General features: G+C 40.8%; 1 protein-coding gene across 2 annotated transcripts; it reads left to right on the top strand.

The window, feature by feature from the left end:
* Positions 1 to 3,050: 3,050 nt before the first annotated feature.
* On the top strand, positions 3,051 to 20,064 carry TAF12 (TATA-box binding protein associated factor 12). Of its 2 annotated transcripts, XM_087820250.1 has the most exons (8): positions 3,088 to 3,147; positions 9,597 to 9,681; positions 10,138 to 10,218; positions 10,398 to 10,649; positions 12,361 to 12,438; positions 16,428 to 16,542; positions 18,072 to 18,160; positions 19,581 to 20,064. In XM_087820250.1, the coding sequence occupies exons 2-8, from the start codon at positions 9,610 to 9,612 to the stop codon at positions 19,614 to 19,616; spliced, it is 723 nt and encodes a 240-aa protein (XP_087676376.1). In that variant the 5' UTR covers positions 3,088 to 3,147; positions 9,597 to 9,609; the 3' UTR covers positions 19,617 to 20,064. The 2 variants fall into 2 exon arrangements, with proteins under 2 accessions (XP_016072513.1, XP_087676376.1); XM_016217027.1 differs by lacking the exons at positions 9,597 to 9,681; positions 10,138 to 10,218 and having other exon boundaries at positions 3,051 to 3,147.
* Positions 20,065 to 20,165: the final 101 nt, after the last annotated feature.

The raw sequence follows: 20,165 nt of genomic DNA, 5'->3' as shown, positions 1-20,165 counted from the left end.
TGATACCATTAACGAAGGAAAAAGCAATACTACACTTGGAAAGATTTAAGTAGATCTTTATCAACAGATACAAAAATAATTGAGTGAAAAAGGTGTTGAATAGGGTACCAGGTGCCTAATGATACCATTAATGTGATAAAGAGCACACACATATGTGCTCTCTAAGACCCAGTGTTGTTTTCTACAGCCCCACATTTGTGTGTACTTTTTAAAAAAAGATCTGGAAGAACACACATCAATGATTACCTCTGAAAAAGAAAGAGGGGATCAGGCTGGTGAGCCATGGCACATAAGACTTTAGATTGACCTATAATGTTCCAATTTTTAAAAAGCATAATGGAAAAATGGAAAGAAAAAAAAGCATAATGATTATCGTGTAATTTAAAATATTTTAAAAATATAGTCCTTGCTTTCTATATTTTCCCCACATATTTCATTTTTTTAAAGTTAGGTTTATTGAGGTATAATTTACATGCAGTAAATTCATTTTTTAGGCTCAGCGGTTGAGCATGGACATATGATCCAGGAGGTCACTGCTGGATTCCCTGTCAGGGAACATGCCCAGATTGCAGTTTGGATCCCCAGTAGGGGGCGTGCGGGAGGCAGCAGATCAATGACTCTCATCACCAGGGCCTGTGCCCTGACCTGGAATCCAATGACAACCTCCTGGGTCATAGGTTGATGCTCAACCGCTGAGCCAGACCAGCCAGGCGAAACTAATATAATATTAAATGTCAACTGTAATAGAAAAAATTTTTTTAAATGTAATCATTCACATATACTTCATTTTAAATATAGAAAAAAAGGTATGTGGTAATTATAAAGAAATCAAACAGTACAGAATTATAAGAATGCTTTCCTCAAACTATTAACAGTTTAGTGTTCATCTGGCCAGACTATTTTCTATGTATGTATACATTATATAGATTTTTTTAAACAAAAAATATAGATTGTTAGGCCTTTAACTTTCCTTAATATATTATAATATGTGGAGGTCCCTGACCTCTACAAAGTAGAAGCTGCATGAGGAGTCATGTAAACAGCTTATCCTATAATATGAAGCAGGTGTATAGTATACATATGGACACTGTCAATTGTGTCTGTTGGGGACTCCACCAGTCATCTAAAAACAAATCATCTGAACTCTGCTTAACCCTCCAATGGCTTTCCATTGCACAATAAATGAAATCCTATGTCCCCAACATAGCCTACAAGGTCCTGCCTGAGCTGACCCCTGTGCCTGCCTGTCCCACTTCATTGCCTGCCACTTTCCCTGTCACCCATTAATCTCCAGCCAACCTGGCCATCTTGGTCCTTGAGTAAGCTGTTTCATAGCTCAGGGGCCTCCATCACTCAGCTAGATAAATCTAGTTTATTCTGGTATTCTCTCTTTTTATATTTTTGTGTACTTGCAAGTAATCTGTTTCCCACTTCAGAATGTAAACTGTAAGGATACATTGTCTGTTTTATCTATTAATAGAAACCCAGCACCTAGCAAAAAGTTTGACACACAATAAGCAGTCTATTTGTTGAATGAATGTACATTTAAACCGGGTCTTACATGTACAGAAATGCAAAAATAAAAAATGGTATGCAGTGGCCGGGAAGTAAGACTAGGAAGATGGCTTGGAGCCTAATGGTGAAGGGGCTTGATTCTCTAAATTTGGATTGGTGGCAGTATAAGGGTGGATTGGAAATTTGGTGGGAGGAGGATGGGAAAATATAAAGACTGGGAGGACAGGTTGCTGCACTAATCCAGCTGGGAAGCAGCTCTTCCCCATTCCTGCTGGCAGTCACAGCCCTTTTTACATTCCTTTATGTTTCTCCAACTTAGTGTGGACCTGGGCTCCAGAAAGGGACTTCGGGTGGAACCAGGTCTTGTTTACATACCTAGCATCGGGTAAACGCAGCAGTTCTCACCAAGCATTTGAAGGATGAAAGAGCTGAAAGAATCAGTTTAATGGTTAGAGCACAGGTTGAGGGTTTGGAGGATTAAAAAAAATAATCAAGTGTGTCATCTCCATCTGCAGCCCAGCCTAGGCTCTCCTGTTACTTCTATGCTCTTCCTTGTTTCATCAGCCTAAGTACACTTCTGCTGTAGCCAATAAATTCTTGCTTTCTTTTCTACAACCCCCCCCCCAAAAAAAAACTTATTAGCTAGGACCTTCTTTCTCTCACAGGTTTCCTTTACTCTTTCTTTTCCATCACCATTTATCCCCCCTATACCCTCTTCCACCTCCACCCACCTCACATGTCTCCTTTAAACCATTAAAAGACTTCTTGGCGCCCTAGCCGGTTTGCTCACTGGTTAGAGAGTCTGCCCGGGATCCGAAGGGTCTCAGGTTCGACTGCAGCCAAGGAAAGGTACGTACCTCAGTTTCAAGCTCCATGCCGATGGAGTGCGAGTGGGAGGCAACCAAGCAGTGTGTCTCTCTCACATGATGTTTTTCTCTCTCTGAAAAGTAATGAAAAAAAATATATACATCCTCAGGTGAGGATTTTAAAAAACTTTTTTAAAAGATTTCTTGGAGGTGGGGGGGCTTGGCAAAGTTCCTGCAGATAGTAAGTGCTCAATTATAATAATTGCCAATTCACAGGCACAACCGGTCCTTCTTGTCCCTAAGTTCTTGTGCTGCCAACTCCCCCGTTGGGGGTCGAACAGGGCACGTAAGGGGCACTGCTGTCCCAGGTGATTATCCCCGTCCTGCTATCACGACAAAGGTACAAACCAAAAATGGCGACCTCTAAACCTCAAGAAGGCGTCAATTACCCGCCCTTGTAGCGATATATACGACAGGCAAAGGCAGGGGCAGGAACAAGGTCGGGAGGAAACAGCTAGGGCAAGGTTCCTAAAGCTCGTGTAGGAGGCGCTGAGCCCGCCCACGCTTCCAGCCAACTCCCGCAGGAAAAAGCACCACGGCCCGAGCTCAGCAGCAGCCCGGGACCCCGACCACGTGTCGGAGGGTTATCTACGCCTGCGCAACTCAGGCGCGCGCCCGCTGGCCGGAAGAGCCGCGCGTTTCCGGGTTGGAGGCGGGGAGCGGTGCCGGAAGTACTCGGGGAGGGCCGAGCAGTCGGACCGGCTGCCGAGACGATCGCTTCACTGGGGCAGTCTCCGCATATCATGGGGAGATAGACCTGCTGCCTGTGAGTCTTGGGCCCTGGCAGTTGAGGAAGAAGAGCGGGAGGAGGGAGTCAGGACCCAGACCCACAGTGGGTCCGTGTTTGAAGAGGCAGATTGTGGAGGAGACGGGCTCTGTGAGGAATCAGGCTCTTGGGACGGGACTGAGGGGATTGGGGATCGGAGAAGAGGCGGCTGTAGGGACCCGGGCTCCAGACGGGACTTAGGGAGCGGGGACAGATGTGAGTTCTCCGGCACCTGAGAGAAAGCGATCTGAGAGGGACAGGATTGTGAGGACCCGCGCTCCTAAGAGGAGACGGGTCGGAACAGAACGGAGCGAGAAGACACGGGCTCCAGAGAGGTAAAAGCGGAGCTGTGAGGACTTGGACTCCTAAGTGGCAGACGCGGGACAGTGAAGACCCATGCTCCTAAAGATTCAGAAACAGAGCAGCGAAGACTTAGATCTTTGAGGGGTTAGAAAAAGTAAGAAAACATTTGGGTTTGGGAAGAACAGGAGCGGTCAGTGAAGACGGGCTTCTGTGGGGACAGGTTAGGGGCTTGGAGACTCCGAAGTACCTGAGGGAACACGACTGTGAGGACCCGAACTTCTAAAAGCGGAGAGGATGGGGACCCTGCTGTGAGATAAGCCTCTAAGGGAAAGGGAGAGAGTTTGGAAAAGATAGAATGATCCTTTTTCCCCCACCCTCGTATTTTCTGAACCCAGAGCGGTAAAGGATGTATTCGGGGGAAGATGACTCCTTCGCTCTGCCTACTTGGCTTTTGGCAGGCTTTTCTTGTGTCGGATACTTAATCTAGGAAGCCCACATGCAAGCATCTTCGTTTTCTGCTTCACTCTTGCGAAACTCTGATGTGAAGTTGAAGCAGTTTGAACTGTTATTTACTTGACAAGTGCTTTAAACTCCATTCCACGCAACCCTGATCTCTGCATCTCATATAAAAGAATGTCAGAGATTGAAGGGCCCGAAAAATAATCTTTTTTAAATTCCTATTTTACACGTAAAGAGGGCTTAGGATCACAGTGAAGCACTTTTGATGATTTTGGTGAAGTAACTTGCTGTACATAGCAAATGGGAAATGCTTGGTTAATATCCCTTGGAAACATGCTTCTACAATCTGCACTAACTTCAAACCTAACAGGGAATATTTACAGATTCTACTTTATTTTTAGTCTTGTTAATGTATTGACATTGATACAGTGAATGCCACTACCCAGTGAGAAACCTTAATGAAGCTCATATCTCCCCCAAAAGGTGTAGTAAGCCATTTAGAAAGATGCAGATAAATAAGCTATACCCTATATTTTTACCATAAGCATTCGATGGAGATGGCTGCTTTTAGATAAGGTTGGCAGGGAGACTTGGGCCAGTCTCACTTCTCTTCAATAATATCTGGTACTGAAACCTACTCAGGCTAACTAGGTACCATCATAAGCACTTTTGAGTATTACATAATTTAATTACCACTTACAACCCCACAAGTTAATATTGTTAGTTCCACTGTATAGATAAGGAAATTGGTTCAGAGAGGTTAAGTACCTTGCCTGAAATCACAGGGACTAAGTGACCCAGCCCCAGTCATACCCAGTTATGCGTTTGACTAAAATTTTTTTCTACATTTCTAAGTGGATTCCTCTTCATGTCTCAGTTTGTGTACCAGGAAAATAGAAGTAATAGTTATACAAAGCATATAATTGAATGGAAGCACCCCTCCTCCTTAAGACTTAATATCATGTACTATAACTTATTAGGGCACTTATGTAATGTGGTATTTGAGAACAAAATTCCTGTGTTTTCATTTTTATTATTTTTTGTCTTTATCTTTTTAAATTTGTGTGCTTTTAAAGAAGCATCAATATTCAAAATAGAAAAATGGGACCTGAATAGAACTTTTTAGGAGGCCAAGAAAGCCCAATTTGAAACAAGGGCTTAAATCAGATTAACTTTACAATTATAACATGAACCTAGATGATTGGGGAAATTGGGCTAACTTAGTTGAAACTATTTTTTTCTCAATGAGTTAGCCTATGCTATTTGCAAGTGCCTATACTATATGCAAGTGATCAAAACTTACACCAAATTATGAGGTTAATAAGCATGCCCGTGCCACCATTTCATCGGATTTAATGATAATTTATTACTGGATTAATATTCTTATCTGCATTTCCAAAATGTACTTATTTCACTCATTGATGGCTCTAGCATTGATTGAGTTATTATAATAGGATTTCAAAGTACTTGATTAGAAAATCATAGTGTTAATGCAGATATGCACATGGAACATATTACTTTTGACCCGAGATCTTTGTGGAAAGCCCCAAAATACTTTGGAGGCAACATATCAGCAGTGCTTACAGTCTGCACTGTGAAACATGTGTATTCAAGGCAGGAGACAAACTTTGAACTCTGTACATGTGAGCTTATTTTAAAATCTTACACTAATTGTTAGAGCTGGCAGGGACTTTAGAATTTGCCTGGTTCTACTGTAGAAACTCTGGTCATAGGGAGCTCACTTAACTCAGTGGCAGAAGTAGGATGGTACCCCGCTGTCCTACTCCACAGCACCTCTTATCAGTCTCTTGGTAACCATTTCCCACGACTGTCTTATTTCAATCCACTTCCTTTTTCTAACGTCTATAGTCATAAAATGGTTATAGGATGCCACCAACACATATCAGGATGGGTGAAACCTTTTAGTTTTAACATACGGATTTTTATAACACATTTAGAAGAGGAAAGCACATATATAGGGTGGGGCAAAAGTAGGTTTACAGTTGTGAGTATGCAAAAGTTTATTCTTGTATTATTATTTATTAATTATTGTATTATTTTCTATACTAGTGACTGTAAACCTGCTTTTGCTCCACTCTGTATTCACAAACATGTTTATTTTATTTTTTTATTTTTTAAATATATCTTTATTGATTTCAGAGAGAGGAAAGGAGAGGGAGAGAGAGAGAGAAACATCAATGATGAGAGAGTCATTGATCAAGCCCACAACCCGGGCATGTGCCTTGACCGGGAATCGAACCCCGATCGCCTGGATCCTAGGTCCACGCTCAACCGCTGAGCCACGCCCGGCCGGGCACACAAACATGTTTATTTTTTTATTTTTTTTTAAATTTTTTTATTTTTAAATATATCTTTATTGACTTCAGGGAGAGGGAAGGAGAGGGAGAGAGAGATAGAAACATCAATGATGAGAGAGTCATTGCTCAGCTGCAACCCACAACCCGGGCATGTGCCCTGACCAGGAATCAAACCCTGATCGCCTGGATCCTAGGCCGACTTCAACCGCTGAGCCACGCCCAGCCGGGCCACAAACATGTTTAAAACATGTTCTTTGTACTACACACTTTTCAAGTGTTTTAGATACATAAACTTAGTGATTTAGCACAATAACCCCATGAGGTATACTTTATGATTAACTCCATTTTATGATTAACTCCATTTTACAGGTGAGAAAATTGAGGCAGAAAGAGATTAGGTAACTTGCTCAAGGACATAAAGTTAATAAGTGTCAGAATTGGTACTTGAATCCAGACACTGTCACCAGAGTCCATGCCCTTGACCACTGTACTTCCTTAGTATTAAGTCAAAACCACCTAAACAGGATCGAACTAAACGCTAGTGGGTAAAAAACCCGTATTTCTCTTGCTCTCAAGTCTCACAGACTGCAACTGATTGATTGTTTTTGGTTCATTTAGGCTGGGAAATCTGAGCTCATTTGGTTACATCTAGAAGCCAAGGAGGAAGTAACCAACCAGGTAGAAAACCCAGTCATTGAGTCAAGTAATACACCACAGTGATAGGGCTTTTATGCCATCAGGCTGGTAATGCCCTTGTCTCCATATATTGTTGAACTAATAAATTTCTAAACATTTCAAATACAGCCTGGTCTATTCTCCTATTTTCTTCATTAAAAAAAAAATCTGTTAATGAACAGATGCTCAGAGAAGGCCAGGTCTTGTAACTACTGCAAAAGCTTCACTGGTTTCCTACCCTCTGAAAAGTCAGATCCTTTTAATACAATAAATGAGTTGCAACTGGATTTCTGTTTAAGGAACAAAGTTGCTAAAAGCAAAAGCAGGGCTTGTCATCTTCAGCCTATCAGCCACAGTTTAAATGTGATGGGTTGGGGAGAGAGAGGATAGACTTGGCTATTTAAACTCACAGCCATACAGTCTTGTTTGGATAGAATTATTAACTATTTTTCAACGGTAGATTACTGGGGCATGGACTTTCTGGACTTTGTGAATCCCATAGCACATGATTTCCATCATAATAGGTGCTAGTAAGGGTTTACTATTATAATTGTTTTCTCAAACTGTCCCATAGTTAATGCCTCTGTTTTTACACAGCAGTACATCTCTATCTCTTGGCATTTTAAGGAAGTGAGAGTTAGAAACTTGAGTCGCCCAAAGGCAACCATGGTACATTACATAATGGAATTCGGGTTATATACATATATATATATTTAATATATCTTTATTGATTTCAGAGAGGGGAAGGGGGAGAGAGAGATATGGAAACATCAATGATGAGAGTCATCATTGATCAGCTGCCTCCTGCAGGCCCTCGACTGGGGATCAAGCCCGCAACCCAGGCATGTGCTCTGACTGGGAATCGAACCCCGATCGCCTGTATCCTAGGTTGACGCTCAACCGCTGAGCCACGCCTGGCTGGGCTGAAATTTCTTGTATGTATAGTATTCTGTCACATACAGGTTGCTAATATAAATTGCTAAATTGAAACTATGAGATCAAAACGATACATTTCTAATTTGGGTAGATACTGCCAAGTAGCCCTTTCTAGGGACCTCTAGTTAATTTATATTCTCTTCACCCCAACAAAATATGAAATGACTCTTTCTCCATAAAATTTTAAAACACAGTATGTATAAAATGTTTTTATCGTTGCCAAATGGGGAATAAGAGGTAACTTGTAGTTTTAATTTGCATTTTTATTATGAATGAGAATAAGAATTATTTTACTATTTTAAAAGCTATTTGAATTTTTTTTCTTGTACTGTCATATTTTTTGCAGTTTTTCTTTGGGTGGTTGGGTGTCTCTTGACTTGTAGGTATTTTTGCTAGTTTGTCTTTTGTCCTTTAACTTTGTTTATTATGTTTGTTGCCATGTAGGTATTTTGATTTTTATGTAATTGAACATATCAGTCATTTCTTTTATGGCTTCTGAGTTTTGGGACATAAAGAAAGACTGCCGTTACTCTTGAGAATATTTTTTTTCTCATTTTTAGAAATTGAGGTAATTTTAGATTTATATGCAGTTGCAAGAAATAATACAAAAATAATCCCTTGTACACTTTGCCCAGTTTTACCCAATGGTAAATTTTGCAAACTGTTATGTAATATGACAACCAGGATATTGACATTGATACAACCTACCAATCTTAGGCAGATTTCCCCAGTTTTAGTTATACACTTTTGTTTGTGTGTATATGTGTATTGACTTACACAATTTAATCACTTTTTTCCTTTATCCATCACTATAATTGATCAAGATACTGAGCGATTCCATTACCACAAGTGTCCCTGATATTGCCTTTTTATAACCATACCTACCTCCCTCTCACCCAGTCTCTGACAACCTCACTAGTCCATCCTCTATTTCTAAAATTTAGTAATTTCAGAAATGTTATATATAAATGGACTCACACAATATGTACTTGTTTTGGATTGGCTTTTGCTCCGCATAATTCTCTGGAAGTTTATCCAAGTTGTTGTGTATATAAATAGTTTGGTTCCTTGTATTGCTAAGTAATATTCTATGGCTGATGTACCCCAGGTGGTTTAACTATTTTCCTGTTGAGAGACATCTGAGCTGATTCCAGTTCTTGGCTATTACAAATAAAGCTACCATGAACATTCATGTACAAGTTTTTGTGTGAACGTAAGTTTTCATTTCTCTAGGATAAATGCAATTTCTGGGTCATATGGTAGTTGCATGATTAGTTGTTGTTTTTTCCAAATCAACTTTATTAAGGTATAGTTTGCATACAATAAAATGTAGACATTGTAAATGTATGGTTCTATGGGTTTTGATAAATGTATGCAGCTATGTAAATGTCAACCCACTCAGCAATAGGAGCAAGAGAACAGATGCAGATACTCACTCAGGTTGCTAAGCTTTACCAAGTTTTGAAAACCACTGCAAGGTAAAATTGCACAATTTTGGCCAATTATAGTATTTCATATGCTGCTAGTTTATCCCTAACCATAGAACATTCATTTTAGAGGAAGAGTTGTTGTGATTATAATCATTAATTTAAAAAGTTGTATATGAAAGAGATGGAGATCTCTTTCTTGGTATCCAGTAGGGATAACATGTTTCTCTGCATTCAGTTTGCCTGGATCCTGGTTGGCAAGATGTGCCAGCCGTGGAACTGAAATGGTTCTGTGACAGGGTGGTGTTTGATGTTAGTTGTTCATTTACAGGTAGCTTTTGAAAATGGCTGCCTCTCATTTCACCGGGCTCACAGCCGTTGCTGATGTAATTAAAGATCTAGACACTCAGATAGCTGTAAGTAAGCTCTTTGAGCCCATTGTGGGAGGAGCTCGGTGAATGTGCTTCTGATCTTGGTGACACCAAAGCTGATGTCACAGATTCAAGCTCATGGCTCTAAAATTTAGGAGTCTCAGCTACTCCAGGCTAGGGACTCTGCATGTACTTAAAGATTGCTAACACTCAGAGAAAATTTGCTCTTGGTGACAAAAAAAGATTTTCACAATCGCTAAAAATTGTGTTTATTAGGCAGAGCCCTGACATAGAGTTAAGCATGTTTTGAAATGCCAACTGAACTAATCTGTTTTCTGAAGTTTTGTGATTGGGCTTTAAGTATGTGACTGTGCTATGACTTACTTGAATTTAACATTATTTGATGTTCAAAAATACTGCATGTGGTACTTAACCATGTATTCTACTTTTACAAAGTTTTCAAAAATGTCTTGCTCATTCTAGTTTATTTTTGTACATAAGATTCCTCGTTTCATTTACTTATTTCAGTTTTGTGGACTATTTCATTTAGCTTTTGGAGAAGAGATGGTTTCTAAATATCAGGTGAGAGCAATGAATATTCTTCATTCCCTCCATTTTTAATGGTCAGGTGTCAAATGGTCACTATCTCTGATATACTGAAGACTTTTTGAAGTCTGATAGGTCTCATATAATTTTACTTTCAAAACTTATCCTTTATTATAGGTGCCTCTGGAGCTAATTTTCATATTTTCCTTCCACAGTTGATTGGCCTTGGTCCTCATACCTCCAGGAAGAAACAGGATCTTGATAAGCTCTATGAGCTGAAGTCCAAAGCTCGGCAGATTATGAACCAGTTTGGCCCCTCAGCCCTAATCAACCTCTCCAATTTCTCATCCATAAAACCGGAGCCAGCCAGCACCCCTCCACAAGGCTCCATGGCCAATAGCACTACAGTGGTAAAGATACCAGGCACTCCTGGGTCAGGAGGGCGTCTCAGCCCTGAAAACAATCAGGTATCATCCTCTTGCTTTTTGCTGTCCGTGGTCACCTCTTCTCTGTTATTTGAACCAGTAATGCTTTGAGAGATGTCCATCTCAGATGCTGCCTCTTGCTCTCAGCTGAAAAGGTCTTTTTCCTCCTTGGACTTCTAAAGTTCTATATTGAATTATCCATGCACAGCATTTATCAGTTTTTACTTGTAGTATTTGTGTGTGTGTGTGTGCTTCTATACACACAAACATACACACATGTTAATATAGCACCTTGCCTATGACAGGTTTTTATATATTTATATGTAAATATATATATGCTATATAATTATTCAGTAAAATAGTTAAATAAAATAGTTAAATAATTAATGGATTTAATATTCATTATTCCTATAATAAACGTACTCTTGCCTCCAGTCTTTTCTCCTCCTAGTTCCTCCAGCTCTGCCATTATTAATTTTCTGTAGTGATTCTAAACTCTGCTCCCCTCTTTCTATTCATGATCCTGATTCTATCCTCAGGAGTCACAAGAAGTGAATATAATCTCTTGACTCGGGCCTCATAGGCCAGGTAGAATAGGATGAGAGGACAACATTTCAAGAGAATGGGAGGAGGGAATAGCAAAGGTGAATGAAGGTAGTCAGGAGACCAACCTGTGTTGAATGTGGAGTTTATTTGAGAACAGGAGATGAAATTATGTAGGTAGGATTACAGTAAAGCATACTGGGCCTATGCTAATCAGTTTCCACTGGAACTTTTAGACAATAAATAATCTTTGCAAATATTTAATAGGGGAATAAGTAATATAATGAAAACAATATTTCTTAAGAGGATTCACTTGGCAGTAAAGGGACAAGAAAGGTAGGAAAGGGGTAGACTGGGAAGAAGACCAAGTCTAAGACTTTTGCAGTAAATCAAGATGTGTGGCAAAGGCTTGAATTAAGTGATAACAGTAGAATGGAGAAGGCTGGATAGATAAGAGACATCAGTAACAATATTTATTTTTTAAGTTATTTTGTTGCTTTATTTCTAAAGTTAAAGAAGTTTATCACAGAAACGTCTGAAAAACAAAGAATCAACAGCTAATCTACCACTACCCAAAATAACTATGGCTAGCATTTTAGTGTCTGTCTTTGATCATTTTTTAATGGCATATATATGTGACATGACATTTCCTCTATGAAAGAGAGATCATAGTTGTACATACTTATACAGATATTTACTTATACAAAAATGAACACATGTTCCCTGCCCTCAGGGAGCTTTCAGCCTGATAAGTCAGAAACAGGCAAGTTTGTAAATGTGCACAACGATAGAAGGGTGCACAGGGTGCAGGAGGCCAGAGGAGGAAGGGGCTGCTGCTACTTGGTGGGCTAGGAAAAGCATCAGGTAGGAAGAAGGATGGAAGAGCATGTCCAAAGGCAACAGAGGCACTGTACAATTTGTGGTGGTCAGAAAAGTGGCAAATTGTTTAAAGGCACAAGGAGAAAAAGAAATGAGGCCGAAATAAATTACCTGACGTACATTGGTCCACAAACTGCTCTTCCTGCCTTTCCCCAGGATACTTCTGTCTTGAGAGTATATTCTTGTAGCAGTACCACCAGGTAGGCCAGGCTGTCAACTCTTTGGAAAGCAGAAACGAAAGCAAACTGACAACCTTTCTTCATCGTAGGGTAATGAGTTTTTTTGTTTGTTTCCTTGATACTTGGCTGACAAATCTCCCAATTAACTTTAGGTGTTGACCAAGAAGAAATTACAAGACTTAGTAAGAGAAGTGGATCCTAATGAGCAATTGGATGAAGATGTAGAGGAGGTAAGGTGGGACTGGGTACCCCAGAGACTGTGTCCCTGAGAGCTAATATAGAACAGTGGTGAAGAGCACAGATTTTAGAGGCACGCAAACCTGAATTTGCATCTTGTCTGCCACTTAATAGCTTTGTAGCTGTGGGCAAATCACTTAAGCTTTCTGAGACTCAGCTTCCTCCTGTGTTGGTAGGTATGACATTATCTACAGGGTTATCATGAGGGTCCCATGGAATAACTTACACAAGTCACTTTATACCTAACAGCTGCTGCTACTTTTGCATGTCAAAAAAGGCATAGTCTGCTACTCATAAGCAATCAGTTTCAACAATTTTAGTTGTTCTTAGAATATTCTTGTATTTCTAAGTAACATACTTAAACAGATACTACTTTTTTTTTTTTTTAATATGTTTTCATTGATTCCAGAGAGAGGAAAGGAGAGGGAGAGAGATAGAAACATCAATGGTGAAAGAAAGTCATTGATTGGCTGCCTTTTGCATACCCTCTACTGGGGATCAAGTCCACAACCCGGGCATGTGCCCTGACTGGGAACTGAACCGTGACCTCCTGGTTCATGGGTCAACACTCAACCACTGAGCCATGCCGGCTGGGCTAAACAGATACTCTTTGATTCATAAATTTTTTTAAAACAGATTTTTAAATTGATTTTTAGAGAGAGAGGAAGGAAGAGGGAGAGAGAGAAACATAGATCAGCTGCCTCCTACAAGTAATATATTTAAACAGATACTCCTTTTTTTAAAAAAAAAAAAATGTTTTCATTGATTTCAGAGAGAGGAAAGGAGAGGGAGAGAGAGAGAAACATCAGTGATGAGAGACAGTCATTGATTGGCTGAGGATCCCCTACTGGGGATCCAGCCTGCAACCCAGGCATGTGCCCTAACCAGGAATTGAATTGGCAACCTTTCAGTGCATGGGACAGTGCCCAATAAACTGAGCCACATCAGCCAAGGATGATTGGTTAATTTTATAATAGTCTATTGACTTCCTGTTATGGTAGATGAGAATTTTAGGATCTTTTTTTCTGTTCTGAATTTTAATATGAGCCTTAGTATGTCTCTTTTTCATTTCTTGTACTGAGTTTTTGGAGTCTTCTTTTACTCTTGAGACTTCTGTGCCGCAATTCTTGGATGATTTTGTATATTTTGTTTTTGTTTTGCCTTTACTGAGGAATATGTTATGATAGGGAAAGAAGATGGAGATTATCAAAACAGTGTAACTCCATTATTTTGTTTTGTTTTTCCAAAATGCTTCACCCTCTTATATTCTCACCAACAATGTATGAGCTTTTCATTTTCTTATATTAGGCTTTTTTTAATCATTTCTTCTCTATTTTTGCTCTCTCTTCCTGGGATGATAATTGATGTGCTATTGGATCTTTTGCATTGATCCTCTTAGGTTTTTTGGTCTTTTTACTCCTATTTTTCATTTCTTTGTAATTCTAAATTCTGCTTGCTGGGGAGATTTTCCTTAGTTTATCTTCTAATCCTTTTAACTTTTTTTTTAATATAAAAATTTTAATTTCCACGAGCTGCTGCTTCTTATTGGCTGATTGGTTCTTTATTTTCCCAAGCCATTCTGTTCTTGTTTTATGGTTGTAACCTCTTCTCTTATCTTTCACTTTGAGGATATTAATTATATCTTTTGACATTTTCTTCTTTCCCCTGCATTGTCTTTGTTCCCTCTGGGTCTCTTTTATCCCCTTTGGTTTGTTTACTGTATTTTCTTTTTTGTGTTAGAGACTTTCTTCAAATGTCTGCTGATCCTAGGTATCCATTCTTAAAGAATGAGCCATTCAAAAGCTGATTTGAAGCAGAACTTACTGACTGGTAGGTTTTGTCCAGTAATGTGCTGGTAGACGTTTAACCACCAGCTCTGTGGAGAAAAAGACCCTGATTTTCAGCATTTTCTGATTTTTGTGGTGTAAAATTCCCACTATGCCCTATTTTAAGTTATCATCATATTGTTTCTGAATGCAAAATTGGGGGAAATGCATATAATTGGCTTTCATGAGCTCATCTCAGCTGGCTCTAGAATACTATTAGCTTCACTTCAGAATAATTGGCCCACAAGTCGATCTTTTATTGAGGGACTCCCTAAATATCAGTATCTGTAAGTCTTTTCTCTGGAGTCATTTAGTATCTCCAGAAAAAAATCCTACAGTCTTCTATCTGGAGGGTTTATCCCTACTTTTTTAAAAAAAATATATCTTTGTTGATTTCAGAGAGAGGAAGGGAGAGGGAGAGAGCGAGATAGAAACATCAATGATGAGAGAGTCATCATTGATCGGCTGCCTCCTGCACGCCCCTGATTGGGGATTGAGCTCACAACCTGGGCATGTGCCCTGACCGGGAATTGAACCACAGTCTCCTGGATCCTAGGTCGACGCTCAACTGCTGAGCCATGCCCAGCCGGGCTATCCCTAGCTTCTAACATTCTGGAAGCAAGACAAGAGAAAGGGGCTGTGTCTCTCCCCTTCCTCTGCTGTATCTGGCGTATTCTAATCCAGAGCCACACCCCTTCATTTTCCGTAGGGAATAAACCTGCTATGTTCTGGGTCAGGTAAGTCTGGGGAGAAGTCACTTGGCTGCTTTTGGAGAGAAAGGGTTGGTGGATTGCTCTGTATATTGACATATAACAGTTCCCCAATTTTTAGTTCCATATCTCAGCCCAGTCTTCTACGATAAATGGCACCTCCAAATCCCATATCTCTTAGAGTTGTGAGGGGAAAATCAGTTCAATTCTCATTGGTGTCCCCTCTACGGGCACTTGTGTCATAACTTCTGTCTGATAGTTCAGTCACCCCTCTTCCTCTGTTCTCTCTGTAGCAAAATTTTACTTTAAAAGTGTACTTGGCCTGGCCGGGCGTTGCTCAGTGGTTGAGCATCGACCTAGGATCCAGGAGATCGCGGTTTGATTCCCGGTCAGGGCACATGCCCAGGTTGCGGGCTCCATCCCCAGCAGGGGACGTGCAGGAGGCAGCTGATCAATGACGACTCTCTCATCATTGATGTTTCTATCTCTCCCTCTCTCTTCCTCTCTCTGAAATCAATAAAAATATATATTTTTTAAAAAGCACGTATTGGAATTTCTTATCCATTAGGTTTTCTCTCCTGTTCTTGTTGTCTTTGAGGATTTACTTGTCTTCTTTTCTTTACTATTATTTTAGTCGATTTAGGGAAGGAGAGGCAGTCACTTTTGGAGTTGATCATGTTTAATCAGAAGTATTTTCTTTAGATGATACCCATTTGGTTCCATAGGAAAGATGTCAATGCATTAATGGTCCAGCAGAACAGGAATGTCTGTATCTATGATAATAATTTTATTTTCATTTTTGGTCAGCAGAGGAAGCCATGGGGAATGAATTGACTTAACATTTTAATTTCTTCATGTAGACTTTTAGCCTCAGAATTCTGATTTTGCTCATCACACAGTCCAGGATTAATGTAATGAAGTGGAAAGATCCCAGGATTTGGACTCAAAACCTTGAGGTTGAATCCTGCTTCCACTGCTCAGTAGTTACATGGCCATGAGCAAGGTAGTCTCCTTGAGTCTTAGTGTCCCTGCTGTACAATGAGGATAAAATTCATGCCCCATTCTTCTCACAGGATTATTATAAGGACCAGGTAAGATAATGGAAGTAAAAGTGCTTTCAGAGACCGAGTGAGAGATTCTACTAATTCACTTTTGTCTTCACACCTAATTCAGGAGACCTTGTGGGGGTGAGGGATTAGGCTGCTTGATGTCTGCTGGTAGGAAGTGCAGAAAGCTCATTCTCAGAAAGGTGCGAGTTGCACTCCACTGGTTAAGGAGTTAATGTGTTTCTGCTGCCATCCTCACTCTCCCTCCCACTTAGGCCAAATGCTGATTGTAGGCCTTCTCATAGAAAGCCTGACTAAATATGTGGCTCAGGCAGATACAGTTGTCCCAGCAACAGGAGCCTATGACATGGTTACTCTCCCCCACTTTTGTCTTCCCCAGATGCTGCTGCAGATTGCTGATGATTTTATTGAGAGTGTGGTAACAGCAGCCTGCCAGCTTGCTCGGCATCGCAAGTCCAGCACCCTGGAGGTGAAGGATGTCCAGCTGCACCTAGGTACGTGGTCTCGTTTCTCCCTGCAGTGTCCACACGATTGCTCCTTCAGGACCGTCAGGAAAAGTGTAGTCAGTCAGAGGAACCTTCGTGCCAGGATCAGACTTTTGGGCTCTGAGATTTATCCCAGGCATTGGGTTTGCCACTTTCTAACTGTGTCGCCGTATCTTTCTTACTTCATTTCTCTTAGAGCCCATTTCCTCATTTGTAAAGTGGAGATCATAATATCCTCCTTACTGGGTAATTGTGAGAACTATGGATTAGGTTTGTAAAATGACTGGCATATGACCTAGCTCAAAATAAGAGCTTAGTAAATGTAGCTAATACATCTCCACCATTCAAATAATTCTGTTTCCCTTCCAGTTTTTAGCTTATTTATGCAGTTTCCCCAATAAAATTATAATCATAATGCATATATAATTTTGTATTTGCTTTTCTACTAAATAGACACTAAATTTGAGCTTAGGCTTTTCTGGGAGATACTCATCTAACTTTTTTTTTTTACATTTACAGTACTATAAGTGTATTTCTTTTATGATTTTCTTAACATTTTCTTTTCTCTAGCTTTATTGTAAGAATACAGTATATAATACATACAACACACAAAATTATGTTCATCAACTGTTTATGTTATCAGTAAGGCTTCTAGTCAACAATAGGCTATTAGTAAACTGTTTGGTAAGTCAAAAGTTATACACAGATTTTCAACTGTTGAGGGGGTATCAGTTCCCCTAACCCCAACACTGTTCAAGGGTCATCTACATAATATTTTTCATATTGGGTATGCTGAAAGTGTAGTATACCTTTATTTGTGGATTTAGGAGGTGGATGTAGTTATGCCAGTTACTGACAAAGTAAACAAAATCTCTACGCTCCGGGAACTGCCAGTGATAGTCTTACAGGGATAATCATATCCAGCGGCACAGGACATGTAGCTGTGGGGTGGACATACCTATATCTACACCCATATCTCTATGTGTTTAACCCAGGCTCTGGGATTGAATTATGTCATTGAATGCTCTCAGCCACCCTCTCAGCTGGTTGTCACTATTGTTACCACCATGGGAAAGATGAAGAAACAGACCCAGGGTCAGACAGTTCTGCAGGGAAGCAGCACAGGGGGGACTTGGCTCTTAACCCCAGAACACTAGGGAGGCTTTTCTGTTCCTCCTCTTCCTCTGGGTTTGAGAGCGGTTATTTGAGCATAGGAGTAAGACAACCGAAGAAACAAATGACTTTCTTTTTCTGTGGAGCTGCATGGAAACCTCAGGACTCAGCACCGACGGCTTTGGCCCATTTACCCCTTTTGTCTTCACTTGAAAGTCAAATGGTATCCTTTAACACCTTGGAGGCGAGACATGGGATTCCCCCATTTGTATTCCCTAGAATCCCTCTGCAGGGTTACTGTTAACTGTTATTTAGTATAGCTAATTGCTTAGATTCTTCCTCCCTGACCCTTGTCTGAGGGTCACACTGCACCCTGACCCTGACTTCCCAGTCCCCTTATCTCTGTGCTGGCCTCTTTGTTGCAGAGCGCCAGTGGAATATGTGGATCCCAGGATTTGGCTCTGAAGAAATCCGACCCTACAAAAAAGCTTGCACCACAGAGGCTCACAAACAGGTGAGGAGCCATCAGAGCCCCAAGGTAGCCACAGCTGATCCCTTGAGCTATGTGTCAGAGGGAGTACACACAGCTACCATCACTGCAGTTATCACTTCCCCCCACAGCAGCGGGGCTCCATGGGAGATCAATCAGATATTTCCTTGGTGCTTGGCTCTTCCCATGCGGGGGGCCTCTGGTTTTTCTCTCAACTCTGATGGGCATCACTTAAAGTGTTGAATCTAGGTTCTTCTAATATGGATGGAACATTATGGATGGAACTCGTTCCTGCCTATCTTCTTAATGAAGTCTTCCTTCATTGTTGGTGATTTGAACATCGCATGTGGCCCTGTGACTGAGGACAGGTTAAGGAAAGCAGAAATATATTGTACTTGTGGTGGCACTTAGCCCCCAGACTGGCCTGCCAAGCATTCTGGCCTGTTGTAGCTTAACCTTTTATCTCTGACTCTCTTACAATGGAACCAAGGAGTCAGTGTGAGAACCTAATACCACTTCTGCTGTGGAGCAAGTTGTCCCTGTCATTGGTCTGTCTCATGGCAGTGGTGGCCTTCCTCAACAAGGCTGTCTTTTCTGTCTTAATTCAACTGGCTACCCTGATTTGAAAAGTGAACTTATTCTAAGCTTGACGGGCACAACTGGACCATCTTGGCTGAGCGTCCCTTGCTTCTCCATAACGTGGGAATCTCTGGAGTGGGTATGTTTCCAGAGCTCACAGAGGAAGCCCTATAGGGAAGCTGTCAGTAGTCAGAACCAAAGGACCACAGTGTTCTTCAGAAGGGAGTCCCTCCAGACAACTGATGGTCATTTTGTCTCTGCTCCCAAATTATCCACTTTTTAGCCCTATTCATGTATACATATGTATGTATTTATCAACAAATATTATAATGTTGGGACAATTTCTTGGTCAAAAAGAGTGAGCAAAGCAAATCAGTAATTTGGATAGAATTTGAAGTCCATGATCTGTTTCCCTGATGGATTGTGGTAGAAGCTGGTGTCAGTTTCCTTCATTGCAGGTCATCAAGTGTGAAATGGTAGCAGTCTTGAAACAGAGTCCCCTCTCCTATTTTCTCCATCACCAGAGAAGAGATTGGGTGTGGGTGGGAAGCCTAGAAAACACATGCTTTGATGGCCTTTCCCCTAAGTCCCCAAAAGGCAAGAGCTGTCACCTTCTGCTTTTAACTTTTTTGCCATCCTGCTAGCATAGAGCAGTTTGCGTGTTTTGGTGAACGGAATGGATCCGTTCTCCTGTCTAAACATCTCTGGAGCCCTGCAGATTGTCCTCAGGTTGCTGAGCTGCCCTTCACCTGTAGGTTCCTTCAGGCTCCAGCCTGGGATGTAGACCATGCTGCCTGCTAGCCACATGTGGACGTCCCAGAAAGTTCCTGACTCTAACCTGTGCACTGCTTATTTCTCCTTTCAGAGAATGGCACTGATCCGGAAAACAACCAAGAAATAACACATGGAAAGGTCAGGGAATGGACAACATTGTATTTGGAGATACTTGAGCCGAGACCTCAGCCATCTCATCCTTGGATTTTTTTTTTAATGCTTTACAGAGAAGCATATATTTTTTATTAACAGTGCAGCAATATCTATAATGACTGAGAGGATCTGCCAAAAGAATAAAGCCTCCTACCCTCACTTTGGCCCCTTTTCCCTGCCGTCTCAAAGAGGAGCAGTGTATCTTCCAGAGAAGATTTTATTTGTGGTTTATTTTATAAGTGAATGAATATGGGACGAAGCAGTATGGTCTTGTTTGGTGAGACAGTATTAGCAGGACGTGTAGAGGTTTTTGTTTCCTTCTCCCTTTCACCTTTCCCTGTACTTTGTAATGTCAGTGTTTATATGAATACGACTTTCATTTGCTTTTCCAGAATAAAGAAGTTATTAATTGAAAGACAGAGGATGCATGGCTTCCAGCCTTTGAAATCCCGGAGGAAGTTAGGAGCAGCAAGGCTGGATGCAGCTCCGTAGTCAGCAGGTGGCAGCAATGTTACTCATTTCT

The sequence above is a fragment of the Miniopterus natalensis genome, chromosome 9 (assembly GCF_054644295.1).
Source record: "Miniopterus natalensis isolate mMinNat1 chromosome 9, mMinNat1.hap1, whole genome shotgun sequence".
In the NCBI taxonomy this organism is placed as follows: Eukaryota; Metazoa; Chordata; class Mammalia; order Chiroptera; family Miniopteridae; genus Miniopterus; species Miniopterus natalensis.
Note: the sequence above shows the minus strand (reverse complement) of the source record. Positions and strands in the feature narration are given on the sequence as shown.